This window comes from Sciurus vulgaris, assembly GCF_902686455.1.
Source record: "Sciurus vulgaris genome assembly, chromosome: 10".
NCBI lineage: Eukaryota > Metazoa > Chordata > Mammalia > Rodentia > Sciuridae > Sciurus > Sciurus vulgaris.
Window position 1 is genome coordinate 119,058,915 of NC_136470.1, and position 23,191 is coordinate 119,082,105.

Genomic DNA, 23,191 nt, shown 5'->3' on the forward strand with positions numbered 1-23,191 from the left:
AGTGCTTTTGCTGCATTTCAATCTAAAATTGTTATTCCAAGGAACAGCACGTGTGTCATTGTGTTTTGAGATGAACTAACTGCTTTCCCCCCCACAGAACATCATTACACCTGTCCTACAAAAACAAACGAGCAAACAAACAAAAAACAGCAACTAAAAACTGACAGAGCAGAGACACTCAGGCCTGAGTATTTGGGAGATATTTTCTTGAAAATGAGTGAAGTGAGCCTGTCACTTCAAGAAAAACATCTGGCAGTATTTGTTGCTGCCAAAGATAACATCTGAACTTTCTAGAAAAGATTAGAATTTTGGAAAACCAAATCTGCCTCCAAAATTTAGCAGATTCTCAATACTTAAAAGACTAGTTGATTTTAAATGGCAATAAAGCATGATTTTTTTTTTGATGTTGTAGACAGTATAAGTATTTGGAGTATCTAATACATCTGAGTGGTTCAATATTTTCCAAATGACTGTGACACAATGTTAAACAAAATCCTACATGGGTTAATGAAGAGTTGAAAATGCCAGAGAAGTTTTATTGATGATTTCATAATCCACATTCAAAAAATAACTGCTTGTTAAATTTGGAGGCAGTAAAAAAAATAAGTACAATTATCTGAAGATGCTAAAAACAACCTTTTCTTTTCCAGCTATGTAACCATGTGAGATCGGATTTTCAACACTGCATTTCAACCAAAACTTCTTGCACCTGTTGACCAACCCCTCCCCAGTCCCACCCCTTCCCAGCCTCTGGGCACCACTTTTCTACTCTCTACTTCTATGAGATCAACTCTTTTAGATTCCATATAGAAGTGAGATCATGCAGTAGTTGTCTTTCTGTGCCTAGCTTATTTCACTTAACATAATGTTCTCTGTGCTCATCCAGGTTGTCTCAAATGACTTTCATTTTTTGTGGCTATATAGTATTCCATTATAGAAATGATAGATGTTGAAAGTGATAGGTATGTGAATTACCCTCATTTGATCATTACACGTTATATACATGTATGGAAACATCACTCTGCACCCCATTAACATGTATAATTATTGTGTGTCAATTGAAAATAAAACTTAAAAAACAATCTCACAACAGGTTGAGCATGGAGAAGATTTGAGAATTCAGCTGTCTTGTATGATTCAAGACCCTGAAGATTTGTAAAATTATAAGACAATGCTGTTCTCACTATTCTTTTGAAAATAGTTTTTCTATTAAAATATTTTATTTTTCTCTTGAAAAGATATTTTTATTAAGATATCTTTTTTGTGTTAACATTTTCAGTTTCAATTTCTAATACATCAAATATCAATAGATACAAACCACAGAAAATAAAATCTTCTTAGAGTCCTCAAGAATTCTAAAGAGTGCATGGTATCCATTGAGAACTGATGGAGAGTGGGCCACATGTGGACATAACTCAGAGTTTCCAAATTTGCACCCCTTAAGTCCAGAGCTATTTCACACGACTCATACTTTGGCCCTTGCAGGAATTTAAAAAAATTTGAACTTGATTGTATTTTTGTATTTGCAAATTAACAAGTTTTATGTGAAATAACAGATTCTTCATTTATTTTGAAACATTAGATGGACTAACCGTGTGAGGTCCACACCCTCGTATGGCCCTTGGGACTGTGTAGCAGCTGCCCTCCTCTGGACAAAGGCTTTCCAGCCCCTCCATCCCTCCCACTCGTCTCATCAGTTCCTGTGTCATCACATGGCTTGCTCAGCTCCTGGAAGCCTCTGTATTTGTAGTGTCTGATTTATACAGTATTGTCAGAGGCAAGAAAGGTGGGAAGAGCTGTACTGTGAGAATCTCCTACTGCTCCCAGGGGGATATTGTACATTACAAGATGCCAAGGACCCACAACAGAAAGCTGAGATCATCAGATGAGGCCAATATTTCTGAATTTGGGGCAGGAACCAAAAGACTGACACCTTGATCCTAGAGTACCCTGACTCCCAAACTGTGAGAAAAAAATTTCTGCTCTTTAACCCATCCAGTTTGTGATATTTTATTATAGCAATCTGAGCTAAGACACCCTTCAATAATTATTAGATATTATATTTATGATTCCTTTGAGCCAAACTTCGAGTCTGGCTTTGAAAAAGGTAGTAAACTGCCTTAAGGATTTGCCAAGCAAACTGGAGTCAGTCTTTACCATCTCATCTCACAGATCCTGAGTATTCTGACATAAACGTGGAGATCTCAAGAGATGTTTGAGAATGACATGGTGTTTGTGGAAAGTCACAGACACTAAACCTGTTAAGTCTATAATGGATTAGAGATTGATCATAGGGTACATTAACATCATCCCTGCATTCGTTAAACATCTGTTGAGTGCTTATAATGCAGCAGGTACATAAACATGGAAGTTCATGCTCTGGTTTGGTGTTAGAAATGACCATCAGATATGTCTGTATTAAAACCTGAATATTTTAATTCCTGTTATCAGCAATGATCCACATGTTTCCATGGGACTGTGAAAGAGCTATTCCTAATCTAAGGCAGCCTCACCTACATGAAACAAATTATTGTTAGGAAATTGCCTTGAGAAACAAGACCACAACTCTTAGAAAATTTTCTGTAAGTACCCAATTTATTCATAAAACAATACAGTTTAAATATTTATGATTTTCTTCAGTCATACACTTTTTTCCATCATTCCCAAAATGTTGTGCATTTGGTCGACATGTATTTGCAAGATTAGGATCTATAATTAGAACTCTGGAAATCATACAAGACTTATTATCTTCTTATTCATCTTGCTCTCCCTCAAACACACAACAAACGCATTTATTTTATCTTGTGATGTACTTCATCTCTCTGATGAAAAAAATTCCTCTTTGTGCCTTTTATGCTTTCTGAGGGAAGATTAGACAAGTGAAACATTCATTGTTTTGTTTCAAGACGAACCAACATACTCAAACAGAACACTTCCATCCTACACAACAATTCCAGGCATTTCTGTGTGTAGAGATTGCTCCCAGGAGTGATAAAAAGAGGCAAAAAAGAAGCCCCACATTAAGCTCAAAGACCAATTTCTGGGGATATTAAGTATTGCATGTCCACTTGCTATGGACAAGATTCCATCCTTGTGGCTGCAATGAAGACTCTGAGGTTGCTCATTCCCAGGGACAGACATAAAAATGGAACCATTCATGCAGTGGAAAGTGTTGCCTCTTTGAAGAGAGCAGGAACAAGCCAGGGGGAGCATTCCCTAGTCTTGTTTAAGGAAGAGGTATGACTACAAAGCAGTGAGACTGATTTGAGATGTGCAGCTTCTGGAATCAGTCTCGTTACTTTCTACTCTCACCTCCCAGACAGGTGGGACTCTGTGCTATTGGCAGAGAAGGGGTGCCATTCTCGAGCAGACTGGTGAGAGCTGCCCTATTTGGGATGGTCTCTATTAGGACACCCTACAGTCTAGAACCTCACTCGCCTTAGGCATTGGCATTACTTGGGACCTTGCGGAATCTTGGGCTCCACACAGACTTACTTCATTAAAATCTGAATTTTAATAAGACTCTCTGGAGATTTGTGTGCATGGTGAAATGTGAGAGGTGCCAGGCTGCATGCCCAGACCCAGTTTAAAAAGACTATCTCTAGGTGGGTAAACTTCATTAGTTAGAGAGACCATTCTCAGCAGGGAGAAATTATAGATAACAACTGCAAAAACAGTGTGAGGGTTTTTTATTATTATTATGATTATTTTAAACATGCAAAATACAGTCCATGCATCTGCCATTTTGAAAAGTCTCTCATCTTGTGACAGATAAAACCAAAATTTGTTTTGGCTATCGACGTTCAATAAATGTTTCAAAATGCTTTACAGTGTAAAGATAATAAGAAATTTAGCAAAATTTGAACAAACCTGTATAAAAAACGGATACATATACCATTTTATTTCAAGGCGACATGCTGTAAAGAGTAAGTTATTATTATCTGTATTTCTTTGTAAAAAGTCTTTAACAATACAAGGGCTTAACAGATCCAGGCCGTGGGGCTACACATGCAAAAAAAAATTGTCAGTTAGTTGAAAATCACCAAAACGTGCTATTTTAAAATGTGTATTATTTTTTTTTAATACAGGTGGAGTAGAAGTATTAAATATTAGCAGGAGTAATATTTCAGAACTCTGTAAAAGTGTGTGGAGTTCATGGTGCTAGTGTCCTGGAAGACTCATATACTTCTGATGAACATTTTGGTTTAATTCCTTTGCCATTGTAATAGTCCACAACTTGGTTTGGGACTTCAGCCAACACACTCTTTGCAAGGGCAGCTGGAGATGCCTGCAGAGAAGAAGAAATTACCATGACTTTGGTTCTTGGTCACTCAGACCTAGTCTCAAAGTGTTGAGTCCTTCCCTGAGCAGCTAGTCCCTCCCTCCATCCATCCATCCATCCATCCATTCATCCATATCTGTTGGGAGTCTACTCCAAGCAAGAGTTGTCAGATTATTGGCAAATAGATCTTTAATTTCATCTTTCTATTTTTTACACTCATCTCTCAAAATATAAAACTCTTCACATTTGATGACAGGGGAAATTTGGCAGAATGAATTGTTCTGCCGTTTTGATTCTGATTTGCATTCAATTCTAGACACTTATTTATGTTCTGTGCACTGTGCTAGGGTTTATGGATCTATGATTCTTGCATTCAGGAAAGCTGTAATTGTGTGAGGGGAGCGTCACATCATAAAAATTAACCCTGCTGGGAGGTAGAATGGGACACAGGACACAGACCAGTAGCATCACATTACATGGGAGCTGATCAGCAATGTAGACTCTCAGACCCAACCCAGAGCTCCTGAGTCATAATCTGCATTTTAATATGATGCTCTGGTGGTTCTCATGTATATTAAAATTTGAGAAGTGCTGCTATAGGAAGTCATATACTGTGAACAGAGTACAGGGAACAAAGAGACTAAGTTATCTTGGAGGAAATAACAGCAGGCTTCCAAAAGGAGGTGGTATTTAAGTTAGATATGTTTTTAAAATGTAAAGAAAGGGTTAAGGGAATAGCATTTAATCATCCTAGGGACAATGACTCATCTGATGGGGAAGAAGAGTCTGTGTGTGTGTGTGTGTGAGTGTGTTTGTGTGTGTGTGTGTGTGTGTGTGTGTGTGAGCTGGGGATTCAGGATTAGTGGGCCTTGAGTTAAAAAATGAGCTTGGAGTCAGGATCTTGAATACCACTCTAATTTATGGTAATTCTATTGGCGTTATGGATCTGCTGTAGGATTTGGAGGCTGGGGCGCAGGACAATGTGATCTACAGTGATGACTCTACAGCATAAAAGTACTGAGATAAATAGCAGGCAAGGACCCTGGAGTCGAGTAGGACTGGATTCTATTCCTGGTGCTGGCGTTTTGTGCCATCTTCGCAAATCCTGGGCAAGAAACTTTAATTGCCTCCTATTAGTGAAGAGGTTGAAAGTTTGGGCAGAGTGACTAGTCAACAAGTGTTCAGAATTCCCAAGTAAAGAGGACTGGCCTAAGTCCCCAGGTGACTACATTGCTATTTCTTGTTTCTTTCCTGTATAGTTTGCCACTTAGTCATTCATCTTGCTAAACTCCAGTGCTCTCTGAGGTAAAAAAGGAAGGAAAGAGAATTCATTTTATCAAAGAGAGTCTCAAAAGAAGACGCAACTGTTTGGGAAAAATCTAAAAACACCAAGGAGTTTTTTCTAAAGCTACCTGTTGCATTTTGAAGATGTTCACGGCGTGTGGAAAATTTGACCTCCCCAGACTCTTTAACTTCACAAACAACTGCTCAGGATTATGTGTTAGATCATGGTCCACGTGTACACTAGGGTGGATACAGAAGTCATTACTGACCTCTCCTTGACCATCTCTCACGTAAAGTTTAGTAAGCCAAATACATGATCTCACAGCCTGTTCTGTGTTTGGGGATGGTTATGTGACCCAATTTCACCATTCGAGAGATGAATGGAAATTTCCTAGAGCATGTTTCTTGGAACTCTTTTCTTCTTGGTTAAAGGGGACAGACATGGTTGTCTCAAGTTCTCATTCCCATTCCTTTCTCTCTTGAATTAGATTGTGTTTATCATTGAGGGATCATGAAAGGAAATCATGAAGTGCTGACCCTCATACTACTGAGTCACTGAAAAAAAAATTGCCCACAGCTACCAGCCCTAACTTCTAGTTATACAAGAAAAAATATGTTTGCTCCATCTTGACACTGTTGGCACTTTGGACTGGATAAGTCTTTGTGAGGGACTGTCCTATATATTGCAGGATATTTACCAGCATCCTTAGCTTCTATCTACTAGGTGCAGATGGCACTTCACATTGGTCACTGTTGAAAATGTCTCCTGATACTGGGCGAAATGTCTCCTGGGTTGTTTTGTCACCTCTGGCTAAAACCCACTCATTGATTCCACTATAAGATGGATTCACTATTTCTTGCAGCCAAAATATTCCTAAAAGGGGCTGTCAAATGGAACCTTCTGTGATGATGGAAATATTCTATCTGTGCTGTCCAGTATGGGAGTCACTAGACACAGGCGACTACTGAGCCTTTGAAATGTGGCTCATGTGACTGAAGAACTGAGTTTTTAAAGTTTTATTTAATTTTAATAAATTTAAATTTAAATAGCTACATGTGGCCAGTGGCTACTCTATTGGAAAGCATAGTTCTTAAGTGATCGTTTTTGCATATCTGTGCTAGTGACAAGCACAGAAGGCTGTGGGGACATTAGCTGGATAGGGTAAGGGCAAACAGGTGAAATCAGCTGGTAATAACAGTAATAAAAAATGTGTACACTAACCCCCTCCAGGCACTGTGCTAAGCTCTGTATAGACTCCTACCTTTAGTCTTCCAATGTGTGCCACATTTGCCTCATTTTACAGATGAAAGTTTGTGGCACAGAGAGTTTCAATAACTTTCCTAGAACCACAAAGCTTGGAAACCATGTCTTCTATCCTTTACAGTTCTGACTTTTCAGGCGAAGCAGAAAAAGAGAGGCAACTCAAGAGTTACTGGCTTATATGAAATGACATCAGCTCCTCACCTTCCCATTTATTGAACTCTGAGCAGATTAGTTTGTATAATGAAATGATTTTCAAAATCTAATTCGAAATCCATGAAGATAAGGCAGGTGAATATGCTCCTGGTCCTCCCCTTAGTCACCCCAGAGCCACGGGGGATACTACGCAGCACCCCTCTTCCTTGCCATGCTTAGGACACTTCCTGTTGACAGAGCATCTCCAACTCCTGGCTCACCAAGGCTCTGCCCTTCCCCAGATAGCAGCTTGAGCTCTCAGGCTTTCCTCATGGTACCGTCTCTCTGCTCAGAGGTCCCACAGAAACATTTTTAGCACTTCTCAACCACCCATAGGTCGCTTCATGTGTTGTCATCTTTGTTTCCATCATATAACTTTCCAGAAAATTCCTTGAGACCAGGATCCATGGTTTTATCATCTCACTGTGATCTCAGTGTCTAGTGTGTGCTATGCACAGTTGTCCCTCCATGAGCATTGCTTGGGGAAGAGGATGGAGGCTTGGGGTAGGGTAGCTCTTTTGAAGGCTCCATGGCATTGTTCTTGCACATATGTGTGTTTGCACACATGTGCACATGTGGTGGGAAAGGGTGGTTTGGGAAAGTTCAGGAGCCTCCTAGGGTGTGAGATTTCTGATCTCTCTTTACTCAGGCAAAGTTATGAATGTTAGGTCACTCCTTGCTGTCCACATGCAGACAACGTGAGTGCGTGGAGAGCCGTTTTCATTTAGTGAATGAATTTATTTGTAAATCTCCTCCTTGGGAAAGAGGAAGATGGCATATGGTGGCACTATTAACATGTCTGTTGCCCCAGGAATTTGTGGGGGAGATGAACTGCAACTGCTGTTACTTAAAAACTCTCTCTGCACTCCAGTCTGCAGCCAGGGATTGATCTGCTCCTTTAATGAAGCCTCCTTAAAAGGAGACTGGTAATTGTGTGCCAGTACGGTCATGAAGAATCTCATCATTCAAGGTGCCCTCGAGGGTGCGGTGACTTCCCTGTGAGGTCCTGACAGGTCATGAAATCTAGGGTTCAGGTCAGGCCGTGGGGCTGGAAATTTATCTGAATACTCACTGTAAAGCCCAACCCAAGGAGACGGCAGAACGAGCAGCCATTTCTGAAGAGCACATGCACCCAGGATCAGTATAGCTGGGGTCCCAAGTGTGAACCCAAATTGAAACTATGCCTGAAAATGAGTTTTTGACCCAAGGAAAGGGCTCTTCCAAATAGGCATCAGGAGGGAAAGATTGGAGGAGATGCCAAGGTACATGTGTTTCCTCACCCCTACCTAAATAGCTGACAAGACTCAGTCCTGTGAAGGCAGGGGCTACAGCAGAAGCTAACAAAGATGCCCCTTGCAGGGACTCTTGAGATATGGGAACACAGACTTCCCTGAATTAATGGTCCAGGTGACAGAGAACACACTGCATGTTGGTAAAGGAGGGGATATTTTTTTTCTTGCTCAAGAAGACTAGGAAGCACTTCAGGACACCAGGAATTTGGTGATTCCCTCCTGCTGGGGCAGCTCAGGTGTGGTGGCTGATATGGCTGGCAACACCAGCAGGGCAGAAGGCAAGGTTGTTGTGGGCAGCCAGAGCCACAGGTATGCTCTGCTCTTGGGTCACTTCACAGAAGGATTGTCTGTGACCACCCACCCCTATGGACTCTCAGACACAGTTGGAGAAGGCTTGAGAGGAACTTCCCATAAATTAGAGAAGGGACCCCTCTGGGTGATCCTAGCTCTATAGGTGTAGGGGTTTGTGGCAATTTTGAATGCATTCCTTTCTTCCAGGACTTAATAATTATCCAAAATTCAGAAATGCAGGATTGTTACTGTGTAATAGGCCAGGTTCAGGGATGTTGGGGGATGTGATACTGCTTTACTACTTATTATTGATAAAGATCCAAGACTATAAAGTTAGATATTAATTTGTAGAAAACTAAAAGGATGCAATTTCTATCAATTAGAGAAGGTCATTCAAAGATTATGGTTTGTTTCTTCCTTTCTCCTTCCTTCCTTTTTCTTTTCTTTTTTAGCTCTGTTGATCATTAACAAGTCTACTTGAGCAAATTTATTCTATCACTTCCCCCTCACTGATCATACTCAACTGCTTTATACATTTCTTTGAGCTAACTTTGTCATCTTGTGCATGAACATGTTAAATAAATCATTGATACTGCTTATTATATATTTACAGTGGATTTAGGTTTCTATCAAAACATACTTGAGCAAAGCAAAACAGACTTGTGCTAGGGCATGTGGCTTGACAAGCAAGACCCAGGCTGATTTTCAGCTTATCCTTGCTACTTAGTTGGCCACCCTTGAGCAGCTGCCCAACTGTGCCTGGCAGCAACGGGTGCAGCAGGTGCTAGAGACCCTAAATTGTATGAATGCGGGCAAGCATCAGTAACATTTTGGCTACCATAGTTAGCACGACTTCTTGTCTATGAATCAATTTACACTTCTTACTCCAAAGTCATGCTCTACGTATCCTTGCTGTGGGAGATGGCCTGGCCCAGGCGGGGATAGCTGGCGTTTGCTTCAAGAATGGCAGACCACGACAAACACTGGTGAACACATGTGGGAGGTAAGCACGCTTTGGTTCTCTACTCCCACAGGAAGTGCCCCCATGACATATATGCGTACGTGTTTGAAGTTCCTGAAGGGCACAAACTGGACGATGTCTCGAAGGACAGGCTCTCCCTTGGGCGACCTCAGAATGCCATCGTCACCATCCAGCATCTGCATGTCACTGAAGTCAGCATTCCCCACTCCGACGATGATGACCGACATGGGGAGGTGGGAGGCGTGGACAATGGCCTCCCTGGTGTCAGCCATGTCTGTGATGACACCGTCCGTCAGGATCAGCAGGATGAAGTATTGCTGCAGTCAGATACCAGGTGATGGGGGTGGGAGGGAGGGGGAGACAAGGACAGTACAATACCAGTTAGGCACTGGGGTGCTTCATTGCTCAGTGACCACAGCAGCAGTGATGACGGCTATTTTTTGAGTGCCTCTTTGGGGCAGCCCTGAAGTCTTAAGGTTATGGTGCATGGAGCTTACAAATGGTTATAGTAATTATACCTTAATTATAATAACCACCTTCCTGGCAGGTACCAAGCACAGTGTAGTACAAAGGGCGGGAGACAGAAATTCAGGAGAGTGTCTTCAAAGCCTCATTCTTCTAGACCCCAGGAAAATTCCTTATTGCCTCTAGGTTCCAGCATCTTCATTTCACAAAGAAGGAATGGGATGAGATCATGTATGTAGTCCTCTTCAGTTGGAAAATTTTTAAGAATCTAAAGCCATGCTGTCTAATACAATAGACACTAGCTCCATGAGACTACTGAGCCCTGGGAATGTGGGTAGGGCAATGGAAGTCCTGAATTTTAAAATTTTAATGAATTTAAATTTCAGGTTGAAAATTGATATCCAATTCAGTTATTGGCCACTTTTTAAGTGTGTTTGGGATAACTCAGGTACATGAATCTATATTTTCAGCTATCAACTTAATAATATCTAAATGAAGATCAAATATTTGTGATAACTCAGCACCCAAACTGAGATGCCATCGTATAAAATATGCACAGACTTTTTAAAAGTTAAGTACAAAAAAAGGAACAAAATATTTAATTCATAATTTTTATATGGAATAGATGCTTAAGATGACAATATGTTGGCTCTTTTGGATTCTAAATAGAGCATATTATTAAAATGTATTTCTCTATTTTTTTCTTTCAATTTTTAATGTGGCTACTGGAGAAATTTAAATTGTATCTATGATTTGCAATGTATTTCTATTGGAGGCACTGGTCTAATGCCCACCAGGAGGGGTCAGGGTCATGAGCCTGAAGGTCATGAGCCAAGGACACGGCCTTTCTCTAGGCACTCATGCAGAAGGTTGCTGTGTTCCTTTGGCTTCCTGCTCTAGGTCCTGCTTTAAGACCTGGCTGCTGGCCTGCAGCCTCCCTGACCCTTTTTATCTGGAGAAGCTCAGCTGAGAAGGATATTGGAGGAAAGGTTCTGCACCCATCAGCACAGAGAGAGCTTGGGAAGTGTGTTAGTCTGGAGAAAAAAAGATTCATTGGAGGTAAGAGGCCCCTTGCTGACCTTTACTGATGGGAGAGGTTAGGGAAGAAGATCAGTGAGATGTGGCTCCTGCCACACTCAAGAGAACTTCCAATATAATGCCTGCAATATGCTCAGCATTTTCAGGGAATAAAGGTAAAAAGAGCAAAACATTCTGGGCTGGGGGCATGGCATAGTGGTAGAGCACTTGCCTAGTGTGCATGAGGTCCCGAGTTTGACTCCCAACATTGAAAGAAAAACTAAATTGTCACATTTCAAAGGAGAAAGTCTGGATACAGAAGACATTTTGAAAACATCTCATTTGGAGACTCACACACTCCAAAGGTTGCAAATAGGTTGGCATAGTTAAAGAGTTTCCTCTTTTCTCTTTTTCTGTATACCTGAAAATGTTTTCTTAAACACAAAAATATGAACTAGAGATAAATGAAATTCATACTCTGATGAAGACAGCCACATGCCCTGAATACTTTCTGTATAATTTGAAGCCAAGACCAATTTTGTTCCATGTCTACTCACTAACCACCCACCCCTAGTCCTAGCCTAGTCCCCAATTTACAAATTCATTTGAGTTATACATTTTCACCCATATCTATGCTCTTCTAATATGCTCACAAGGAAGCTGGCCTGGGAGTTTAGAGGAGGGTTTTTGTAGGATGATGGGATGGAGGAGCTAGGGAGGTGCAGAAAGGGGACAGAGGCAATTTGGGCAGTTTGGGGATGAGGAAGGTGTATGCAACACACCAGAATGATGTCAGCCTTGCCCGGTGCATCTTGGCAGGCGAAGGCAGATGGCACACGTGAAAAGAGGCTGCTTCTGACTCATAAGCAGGGGCCCTTGAGTGAATCTCCTGTGTCTTCTCCATTCTCTGCCCTCCCCTGACACCTGTCTTATCTGAGCTTCGCTAGTTAAGGAGATGGATCTCCCCTCCCTGGTTCATGCCTCAAGGAAAAATAACAACAATCCCTGACGACACACACCACAGCGAGGAGCTTCAGAGCTGTAATGGTCCAGAGCAGGGGTTGGGAAAACTGTTTTCTGTAAAAGGATATTAAACATTTCAGGCTTTGCAGCCATTATGGTTTCTACTGCAACTAGCTGATGTTGCCGCTGTAGTGTAAAGATGGCCACAGACAGAATCTAGAACAAATAGTGGCTGCATACCAACAAAGTTTTAAAATAAAGCTTTATTTATTTATGGACACTGAAATTCAAATGTCATTATTTTCATATGTCACCAAATATTTTCTCATGCTTTCATTCAACCATTAAAAAAATATAAAAATCATTCTTAGCTGGCAAGCCATTGAAAAACAGGCTTTGGGGTATTTCTTTTGACCCTTGATACAGAGCAGTGTTTCTTAGTCTGGTTCTATGGACTCCTGAAAGACTTTAAGCAGTTTTTGAACTTCAGGTAAATTATATTTTGATTTTTTACTAATCTTTAACTGAAATTTATCATTTTTTCAGTTATAAATGGAATCAGCAAATCAGATTAATATCAGTTGGACTTCTGACTTAGTCACCAATGAAAATCACAGATGTTTTCTTATTACATTACAGATATAATATAGATATTTCATTGTATCAATTATATCCATTACTACTCAGAAATTATGGAATTATTAGACTAGCTACTGGTTCTCATAATTTAACATGTAAATAAAAGTCTGTTTATCACTATATTTACAATGCTTCCATGTTACATTTAAAAACAAGTTTTCTAACTGCATTTCAATATAGTTCTTTATAATTTATTTTGTGTACTTACAACACTTTTGAGAAAGGGGTCTATTGGCTTTGAAGCAAAAAAGTTTGAGAACCCCTGGTCTCAAGAGATTGCCAGGATTCTAGAATCTGACCATTCTAAAGATAATAATCTACAGACTGCTGCATTAAAACCCTGATGGAAATTTCCACTAAAGCTAGCAGTAAGAGTTTCTTCCAAAGTCAAGTTGGGAAAATGCTCATGGATGAAGTATTAGAGCCTTTGAATATACCTGAGATCATATTTAGATAAAGTGGGGATTTTTATTTTCTAGAAGAGTTTCACAAAAATCAGGCAGAAAATCCTTTAACAATTGCCTCCCTGGAACAGTTTGCCTGAGAGATTCTGCTCATGACCCTAAGAAATCTTTGATAACAAGGGACTCCGGACCACAGACTGTTCAAAGAACAGCAGAAACCTCTAGAAAGAAGCACCTGTTCCTGGCCTGGAGGGGTAATTTATCTGGTGAAATGTGGATTGGACACTTCTTGCATATGGTCCCATCTCTTGACCTGTCCTTTCCGAGCAGACCCACCACCCCTGAAGAAATGAGTGATGACCAAAAACCCATGTGGTTTATTCCAGCTCCAAGTCCAGGCCTCGGTCAGTGCTGTTCTTTTTTACTCTTGCGTGTCCTGGTGTACCAGAGGAGAGGGTATCATGCAGGTTTTAAACTGAGCTCCAGGGAGCTCTAGGGATGTTTTAGATACTACTTTGAATAAAGGGGATCAAAGAGACAGACAAATTTTCACCTTACCCCTTAACCAGATTTGGCAAGAATAGTATTTGTTTTTTTTTTTTTTTTTTTTTTAAATCTGTTTTATGTGTTGGTTTTCCAAGCAAGGTATCATTTGAAGAATGGGTTTTGGTGCTAATAGTAAAAAATAAAATGAAAAACTGATTCTGTCCAACACTTATCCCTAAGTCTTGCATCTATGAAGATTACATTTGCACCAAGGCCTCTGTGATTGAGGGAGAGGGGAGGGCTTGCAGGGTCCGTGTATTAGTGGAGATGTCGCTATGCAATGTTAAGAAGCATCAGTGGTTTCTCAGGAGAAGTGGAAACATGAGCAGGGAGGAGGCATGGTTTTCTGAGCTTTCACATTCAGAAGAAACCTGACCTGCATCAAGCCTTACGCATCTCTGTTAGTTGAGATCCCTGCTTACAGAGGGGCTCTGCCCATGTTAAAGGCCAGCATGTCTCTGGTCACTTACCATTTTGAACACATTATCCAAGGAAACACAAGCTCTGCCTCACAGGGGTCAGAAATAAACTGTGTAGGGTCTCCAGGCCCCTGAGTGGTAAGACAATTGATTAGTGATTTCAAAAAAATGGTATAATGATCATGGTAGGTGAGAGGAGATTCACACAGATCAGCCCCTTTGTTTCTTATGGACAACTCTGCTCACGTCATGGATGTTGGGTAGGGCACTAAAACTGGGGTCAACTATATGAATAAAAGGGTATTTTAAAAACTTACTAGTCTAAAAGTAAAACTTTTACATATAGTAATTGCTGTGTGTCACTACGTGACTCATGACTGCAAGAGCTGAAGATGCTACTGAGATGATGGGAAGAGACAGTGGACTGAACCAAAGGCACGCAGTGACTATCATTCCTCCAAAGGAAATGATATGAAGTATAGATATATGATATGAAATACAGAAGGTACGAACAAATTTTACTAAAGAAAATTTAAAGCACTTTTATCATATACTTCAGAAAAGTAATTTTACATTGGTTTCATATTCATCCTTTATTAACCATGTGCTACGTGTAGGCATTATTTAGTGGACTGGGGAACTATAAGTGGACAAGGTCTTCTCATTTCAGAGCCTCTGTACAAGAATAGAAGAGCTGTAAAATACTCAAGTAAACAGACATACCTAAAGTATTCCAGATAAGAGATAGTGCTACAAACAAAAGCAAAGCTGGGACATGATAGGGATGGGTGAATTGGCTATGGGAGGGACTTTCAGAAGAGTTGATAGAGGAGCAGAGACCTAATGAAGGCAGAGAATGGCTCATGTGGAGGTTGAGGGTAAGAGAAACTTCAGCAGGGAAAAGCAAGAGAAAAGGCCTGGAGCTGGGAATGTGTTTGGTGTGTTTAAAGAGCAGCAAGAAGGCCGGTGTGACCAGAATTGGGGGCAAAAGAGAGTGTGAGGAGAGTTAAGATCAAGAGGTAGGCAGGCAGTAGGTCACACAAAGCCTTCCAGCTCGTATTAGGGGATTTAAATGTTATTCTAAGCATGATAAGAAGACATTGGAGAATTTAAAGCAAAGCAGTAACATGACACTAATTATGTTTTAAAAAGCTGGGTCTAGTTTGTGTGTGAAGCATAGATTGCAATGGGAGAAAGATGAAGAAGGGAGACCAATCAGGAGATTTTTGCCTCTTTTCAGGTAGAGAAAGTTGGTGACCAAGAGTAGCTATGAAGGTAATGAGAAGTGGCAGCATTTGGGATATATTTTGAAAATAGAGTGTTATAATTAGATGATAGATTGGATAGTGGGTGTGTGGCAGCCAGGCTTCAAGATGGCACCCAACAATTCTCAATTCCTGGTTAATGTCTTTATATAGTTTTTCTGACACTGAATTGGAAAGCCCCAGGTAACCAATAGGGAATTATGGAAATGAAGGAATGCTACATCTTAGGCTAAATCATAAGATACAGTGTGACTTTTGCTTTACTCCTTCTTGGGTCACTAGCAGCCCTTGCAGTGAAGCCCTGAAGCCTCTGGCCAAGGATGAACAGCAACACGACAGTCAGGTGAGTGAACCACCTGGGTAGCAGAACTTTCATTCCCAGGTCAGCCTTCAAATGACTCCATCCCTGGCCAACTACAACCTCAATCAGGTCGATTGTGCCTGAATCTCTGACCCACAGAAAATGCATGAGATAATAAATGCTTTTTTGCTGTCTTAAACTGACAAGTGTTGAGACAAATACTCATGCAGCAAAAAAGTAACTAAGACCGGATATGAGGGAAAGAAAAAATGAAAAACTACTTCAAGATTTTGACTTAGTGAATGATGGAATTATAGAGACTGGGAAGTCAGAGTTGGTATGAGGGAGATGGTCAAAAATTCTGATTTGGATATGCTACATGTGTGCTATTGATATCCAGATAGAGATGTTAATAAACAGTTGAATGTATGAATTCAAAGTTCAGAGACAGGCGGGGTTGTAGATACACAATTGGGAAACAGCATATATATGGTAAATAAGGCCATGACAAGGAACAGATCACCACAGACTAACCGAAGAGGTTCAAAGCCTGAATTCTGGAGGTCTAACATGTGGAAGTCAAGAGAAGGAGATAGGGGCAGGAAGAGATACTAACAAAGAGTGGTCAGTGAGATAAGAGGAAGACCAGTGGAACATGGTATTCTGAAAGCCAAGGTATTTCAAGGGGAATGTGATCACTTGGATCCAAAACCACTGATAGTTCAAGATGAAGACAGATTTGGCCAATGTGTTTGGTAAGACAGAGGTGCTTTTCACTTTGACAAGTTTTACTGGAATACTGGAGAAGGAAGTGACTGGTACGGATGGAGGGACTAATGAAAAAAGAGATGGCAGCGGTGAGTATTGTCAACTTCTTCAGTGAATTTTGCTCTGAGAGGCATAAAGGTAGGGACAGTTGCTGAAGGATGAAGTGGGGTCATAGGAAAGATAATTAATAAACAGGAGGCACTATGGAATGCTTACTTGCTAATGGGAATGAGTCCACAGTAGAAAGGAAAAAGTAAATGACAATCAGAAAGAGTGGGAATTTATTGAGTCAATGTCCTTGGATAATTGAGAGGGTATGTGCCCAAGTACACAAAAGCAAAGGTTGGCATTTGGTAGGAGTGTGGTCTTCAACCCATCTGAACACGAGGGAAGGCTTGGAACATGGGAACAGTGCAAGTGGGTTCCATAAGTTAATGTAAGAAGATGAGGGAGTACAATCTCATTTTCTTTATGCAAATGTAGCATCCTGGAACCCAGGATGGAATTACACCGAGAATTTCAGACATCAGTATTATTCTACTAAATCTGAAGAAAAGTCATAAAGCTGAAGTCAAATATGTTAATATCATTTAAAATAATAAATGCAAAAGTTATTACGGTAATATGTTTACTTCTAGGATATTAGGGAAAAGGCTCAAATTCCTTTTGGCCCTGTAGTCTTAGTTCGCATTTTTCTTAAGGCAAAAAAAAAAAAAAAAGAGAGAATCTGAAACAAATCTTCATTGCACTTTGCCACTAAGAGGTAGAATCACCTACTGTTTTAATTTCTTAGAATGAGTTCATTGGACAGCAAGCTTATTTTGGAATCCCCCCCTCCCCACCCCCAGGACAGGAGGTGGGTATGACATCTTGCAGTGAGTACAGTAGCTTCCATTGTTGAGAGTCTCCTGTGTTCAGGCAATACACATTTGATATGTGCCATCTCTAAGCAGAGATGGGTTTGATCATCCCCATCTTTTAGATGAGGAGATTGAAAATAGGGAAGGTTAAGTCACTTGTCCAAATTCACACAGGTAGAAAATCTGGGATTTATTGTCAAACTGGGCGGGGTTGAGGATCCACATGAGGAAGGGTAAACTCCTGGGAGCAGGTGGACTGCCCCTCTCCTTACCGAAGCCTCCTTGGTGTTGGTCTCTTCCGAAGCCGACTTGGCGACCTTCTGAATGATGGGGGCGATGTTGGTGGGACCATAGAGCTGGAGCTTAGGAAGGCAGCTCTGATAGGCTTCCACAACTCCTTGGATTCCTAAGGTGGAATAAATTGGCAAAGATCAACAGTTTCATAAAAATATGGAACTGTTCCATATTTTTCATCATATTTACACACACACACAAACACACACACACAGCATTAAATTCCTCCAAATAGTTCTTGTCAACACCACATTTATGTTCTTAAGGTAAAAAGGAATACTGGTCACTGTTGTTGCTGTCTCTTCTCATACTGAAATCATTTTCTTCTTTGAAGGGTAAAGGTCAAAAGTTACTTTATGGTATGTACCAACGGGGCCACCTAAAGGAGTATGTGTACATATGACCAGCTCTCCAGACATAATTCCTTATGGGCAAGAATGGTGACTTACTCATTTTCATATTCCCACAAGGAGCTCGAGGCAGGGTGCATGTGGTGAGTGCTCACCAAGTGTGTGATAAATGAGCAACATGGTTGTTATATTCATGTCCTGGTGATTGTAGCTCAGATGAATGTTGTTCATCATTATGGTCAACCTCTCATTGAAAGGGGTGCTTTCACCCTGAGACCATGTGAGCCCAGGAAATAGTAAAGGATGGGATTCTGTTGGGAGAGGCAACCCTGCCTGTGCAGCTTCTCCAGCATGGGATGAGTCTCATCACATTTCTTGTTGCAATCCTGATTCTATGGTAAGAGTACGATCACGAATAACTTGTATTCACATAGATCTCCTTGGTGTCTGTGCCTGTGTTCCTTCTTGTTCTCCTTTGTTCCAGCTCATCCTCCTGTCCCTTTCTACCCTGAAACAGCACACTGCTCCTGATTTTGGCCAGAGGGATTCACATAAGTTCTCCTCAGATTGTTCTTCATAGCCACCAAGCACTGTGCATCAGCTTTTGCCTATTTTTGGATGAAAGTTCTGTTCTGTTCCATCTTATACTCATGCTTTCAATCTTATTTAAAAAAACTCTTGCACCTGTTTTCCCTGCCCCAGATACAGACTTCTGTTATTTCAACGACAGAGACCAAATTATTATGCAGCTTGGTTATGAAGTTAAGTGATACTGAATGGAAGTTCCTTATGTTTTTTGGTTCTCAAGCCTTTGCCTTGGGCTAGGGATATAGCTCAGTGGTAAAATACTTGCCTAGCATCTGCCAAGGCCCTGGGTTCAATCCCCAGGACTGCAAAACAATCATGTTTTTGCTCAAGATAAGAAAGTTTGATTTTTCTTTAAGCAATAACAGGCAGATAGATTCTAAAAGTATGACACAAGTAAACAGTAGGATATGTGTTTCATTCTGCCTTGGTGGAAAACCCCTCTTACAGTTAAAGAATGGGAATGACTGGTGAAGAGGGACCTAAATCATAACAAATGGCAGCAGGTGAGGAATCCCTGGAGGGAATAGCAGAGTGAAGATCAGATCTCAGAGGTTACTATGATACTGATATTATATTTTTGGGCAGTGAGTGTGAAGTGTGTGAAAGAAGCTTCTGGATGCTCTTCACACTCCACTGGATCTGAATTAACCCTGGTGCAGCCCCTTTCCTCCTTCACAAGGAGAAGGAAAGAAATATGGACATTTCTACTCTAAGAATGTCTTAAGATCGTCATAGCAATGCTTATACTGGGTTCTGTTTGTTATTCAGAAAACAGGAAGAACAATGCTAGAATGAGATTTATGATCATAATAATCATTATAGTTTCAACCTCATTATTTTGTGGAATCTTGTTGAGGAACTTCTGGATGGGGATAATGAAATATGGACCAGACAGAGCCCTTGAGAAACTTTTTGACTCAAAACCATGAAATTACTCGTTCAGAATCACTGAGGCCTTGCCCCTTGCCAACATGTCCACAGGGTCAAGTGATGTCCATCACCCCCTCCTTATAACATAGAGAAGAAGTTGTGAAAAGCAAACACTTGAAAATGTGCAAAGCAGAAACAGGGATATCTCGTCACTGCCCACCAGGTGAAATCCTCCCCCCTTTTTTTGTTTTTAGCCAGAGGAATCCAGGATTGAGATCGATATTCTTGCTACAAACTCAAGGTCTCTCATGCATTCTGTTGTGTCCAGTTCTTATTTCTTTCTGCTCTATTATTGTTGTTTTCTGCTGCTTTTAGAGAAGCATGGTATATTTGGATCCAGAAAGCTCACTTTTCTGCTGCAGACCGTCATAACTGATGTGCTACCACAGTGGAGAAAAAGTAAAATGGGAAAGGTGTAAAGGGAAAGCAAAAAGACTCTGGCTTCTTTTACGCTGGGATTTACCTGCACATTCTGGGTTATCTTCATTAAAGTTGATTGCAAAGTCATGAGAGACCTAGACACCAATTAACATTTAAAAAAAAAAAAAAAAAAAAAAGGAAGAAAGAGAATTACAACTTTAATCCAGTAAGGAGGCACTGGGGTTTAGAGTTTGCAAACAAATGCCCTTACATTCATTATGTGTTAAGCAGCAGGAACCATTTTAAGCCTTTACACAATCAATCTGAGACGGAGGGTGAATTCTAAGCTCCCTGTGGAGTTGAGGTGACAGGAAGATTTTCCAGAATCAGATAAATGCTGGCTTGAGGGGGAAATAAGGCACATAAAAAAATCCGAGAAAAGATTTCAGAAAAATGTAACTCCAACTAGTTTTTAGTTAGAACCGGCCAGAGACTGGAGGCTTAAATCTTGGTAAGTTCTATTTGAACCTAGTGATATTAAAAAAAAAAAAAAAAAAAGACAACTCCATTTGCCCAAGCTGTCTGCTCAACAGGGTGATACTTACAAAGACCCAGTTAAGCTGTGACATTTAAGAATCATTCTAACGTAATATGCAGAAATATAGGGCAGGAGGATTTTTCATAAACATACAGGTAAAATATACTATGTTCTAGTCTTGAAAAATGAAAAAAGGAATATACCTTGTAATCTTCCAACACAAATCCCTCTACCTGGCAGGACCTATGCATAAGGTCAAATAGTATATAGTTTACATAAATCTGATTAAAGAAATGGGATGTTTTGGCATCTGGACATTTTTTATTGAATCACTTGAAATTTCTCTGATAATTCCATTTCTTTTCTTTTCCTTTCCTCCCCCCCGCCCCCATCTCTCTTCTTTGTCAGAGAATTCCATTTCAAAGGCTATTTCTAAGCACTGGCTCACTTGGGTGTCTTAAAAGACACCTTCTAAGGCACGTCCTGTCATAGGTGATGGCATTGGTGCCTAGCTCACAGTCCCTTGTCCTTAGTTTTTCCAAGCAAGTTAGCTGACTTCCAATCATTACCTGCTTTATTTACTTTAGGTTTTTCTCTAGCCTCCAGAGCCTGCTTTGCCTGCCCAAGTGACCGACTAAAAGTGTTGAGGAAAATGTCCCTTAGGAGCAGCACTTTCAGTGATTGGCATAAGATGATATATAAACACGAGCTCCTCTATCTCTTGTGGGCTGTGTGTGCTCCACATTGTCTCCCAGGGTATGCCAGCAGGATGAAACTCCAGTTGTCCTCAGTGGTAACTGGCTTGACCATATGCCCTATATTGATTTCCTCGTTTCCTCACTCTGTTGAGGTTTCTTCCACCTCTCAAATAAACTACTTGCATCCAAATCCATGTCTCCAGTTCTGTTCCTGGGGGAGTACAAATGAAGACAGAGGTGCTTGTGTCTCAGTTTCAATGCACATTCTGAGTTTTTCCTAAGGAAGACAGAATGGCCTCGTAAAACTCTCTGGGGGGCACATTGGTTGCTCAGGTCTTTAGTATCTATCTGGACCAGAAGGGAAATGAGGAATGGAAAGAGGGTATTTGCATGGCTTTCTGGGACTAGAAGTGGGGAAACATGAGAGATGCCTTTTGGGACAGCATGATGAGCAAGGTACCTGGGAGGAGGGATGAAGCCAAGAGATCAAGTACATGTGAGGAATTCAGAAAATAGCAAGAAGGGTAAGTTAATCCAGGAAGAAAACCAGGAAGAGGTCATGGAAGACACAAGGAAGGTCTGGAACAAGCTGCGCTGTATGGCTGTCAGTCCTGCTGGCCAAGTCACTGGATGACTACCTGGTATGGGTGGGGTGGAGGAGGCTAATGCACCTCTCATCATTGGGCTGGTGGTTCTTGGTGTGCATTACAATTTTGAGGACTAGCATCTCCGTGAAATAGGTAGGTGCCCAACTGCCCATGTTCTGGAACTGACACCCCATCTGAAGGGGTTGTGTCTGCTCAGATCCGGGTTATTCTCACATAGATCATCTGATAAATTTAATCATTCTCAGACTTTTCAGTTTTTCAAAGATCTACTCTTTTATATAAAATTACTTAATTCTTTAATAAACAAGCATGTTAGAAATACTTTTTGGCTTAAGTGATGTCCTTCCTACAGGTCACCCAGTCAATAACTTCTATATTATTCTTTCCCATGTGCTCTAATTTCTAACAAATCCTTCTTGAATTTTGTAGCTATGCCTAGCAGGGAGCCCAGTGTGGAATACAAAGCAAATAAGAAGGGGGACAGGAGACCTGCCACTCCACTCACCGCTTACCCTAGCAGTCACAGGGAGATTGGCTCTTTCAAAAAAGGACACAGAAAGGAAAAACTTTTCACCTGACAGTTCTGCAGAAGGAGCAAGCATTGGCATAAACCTCCTGACCTGCGGCTCTGATGGCGCTGATGACTGGGAAGTGTTGCTTGCACTTAGCTTGGACTTGAGAGGAATTGGTGAGGTGGATGCTGGGGCAAGGATACGCTGCCTCCTGGGCCTTTCCTGCACAGGAGGGATGATTTCTCTGTGGACAGTGTCCCACAGGAGCATCTGGTAGACCACAGTAAGTGCCTTAACTCCCTTGTAGCAGACACCTTTCTACACATCATCTTTACCTCCTTTGTGTCTTTGAGCAATAAGTATCAAAACCAAATAGAAATCCAATGTCCTCATAAGAACTTTCCAGTTTTGTAACTGTTCACACCACAATGCTCCTCTCTTCAGCACCTCTTTGTATCTCACATATAAGACTGGTACTCAGAGACGTGGAATGAAGAAGTGGGTAGACTTCATTTCTATAGAATTTCACAGGTGGCATTGTCAATAGATTTTTTTTTTTTCCCTGAGAGATCTGGATAGGCTTTGAGCCCTTGGAGCTGACAAAGAAGAGAGATTGTTTTCTCAATATATACAGAAAGTTAAACAGGAAAACCCTTTGCCTGGACCATTAGAAGACGTACCCAGAATACATGGGATTCCATCAAAGACAGGTCCTAAGAGCTAATTTCACTGATTATGAAGACCGTTTCCAACTCTTTGGGCCCTACTAACGTAGTTGTGTCAACAGCTCAAAGAGTGGGACTACTGTAAAGAAAATCCAAATCACCTGTGACTAGAGCAAAGTCATTTTAACTCACTCACCGTATACTCTGGTGGTATCCGGGCGCCAAACCCAAAGGCTGGAAACATTTTGTCACTGAAATTAAAATTAAAAAAAAAGAAAAGAAAAAAAATTGCTTCATTTGTTCATCTAATGAGGAAGAGAAACATGAACCTGCATATAACCTCATTAGGATGTGTTCTATGCCAAGTGCTGACTCATGCTTCTGAATTTTGTGGGACTGGGAGATAGCAATACA

The 23,191-nt window shown here is 40.9% G+C and overlaps 1 protein-coding gene across 1 annotated transcript in view; it reads right to left on the reverse strand.

Moving 5' to 3' along the window:
• Window positions 1–2,626: 2,626 nt before the first annotated feature.
• CPNE4 (copine 4) overlaps window positions 2,627–23,191 on the reverse strand; it is a 559,227-nt gene continuing 538,662 nt past the window's right edge. The window contains exons 12-16 of the mRNA XM_079101307.1: window positions 22,974–23,028; window positions 19,860–19,911; window positions 17,507–17,640; window positions 9,668–9,904; window positions 2,627–4,288 (exon numbers count right to left, since the gene is read on the reverse strand). Of these exons, the coding sequence (XP_078957433.1) occupies window positions 4,154–4,288; window positions 9,668–9,904; window positions 17,507–17,640; window positions 19,860–19,911; window positions 22,974–23,028 (613 nt within the window). The 3' untranslated portion in view covers window positions 2,627–4,153. The remainder of the gene's footprint in view (window positions 4,289–9,667; window positions 9,905–17,506; window positions 17,641–19,859; window positions 19,912–22,973; window positions 23,029–23,191) is intronic.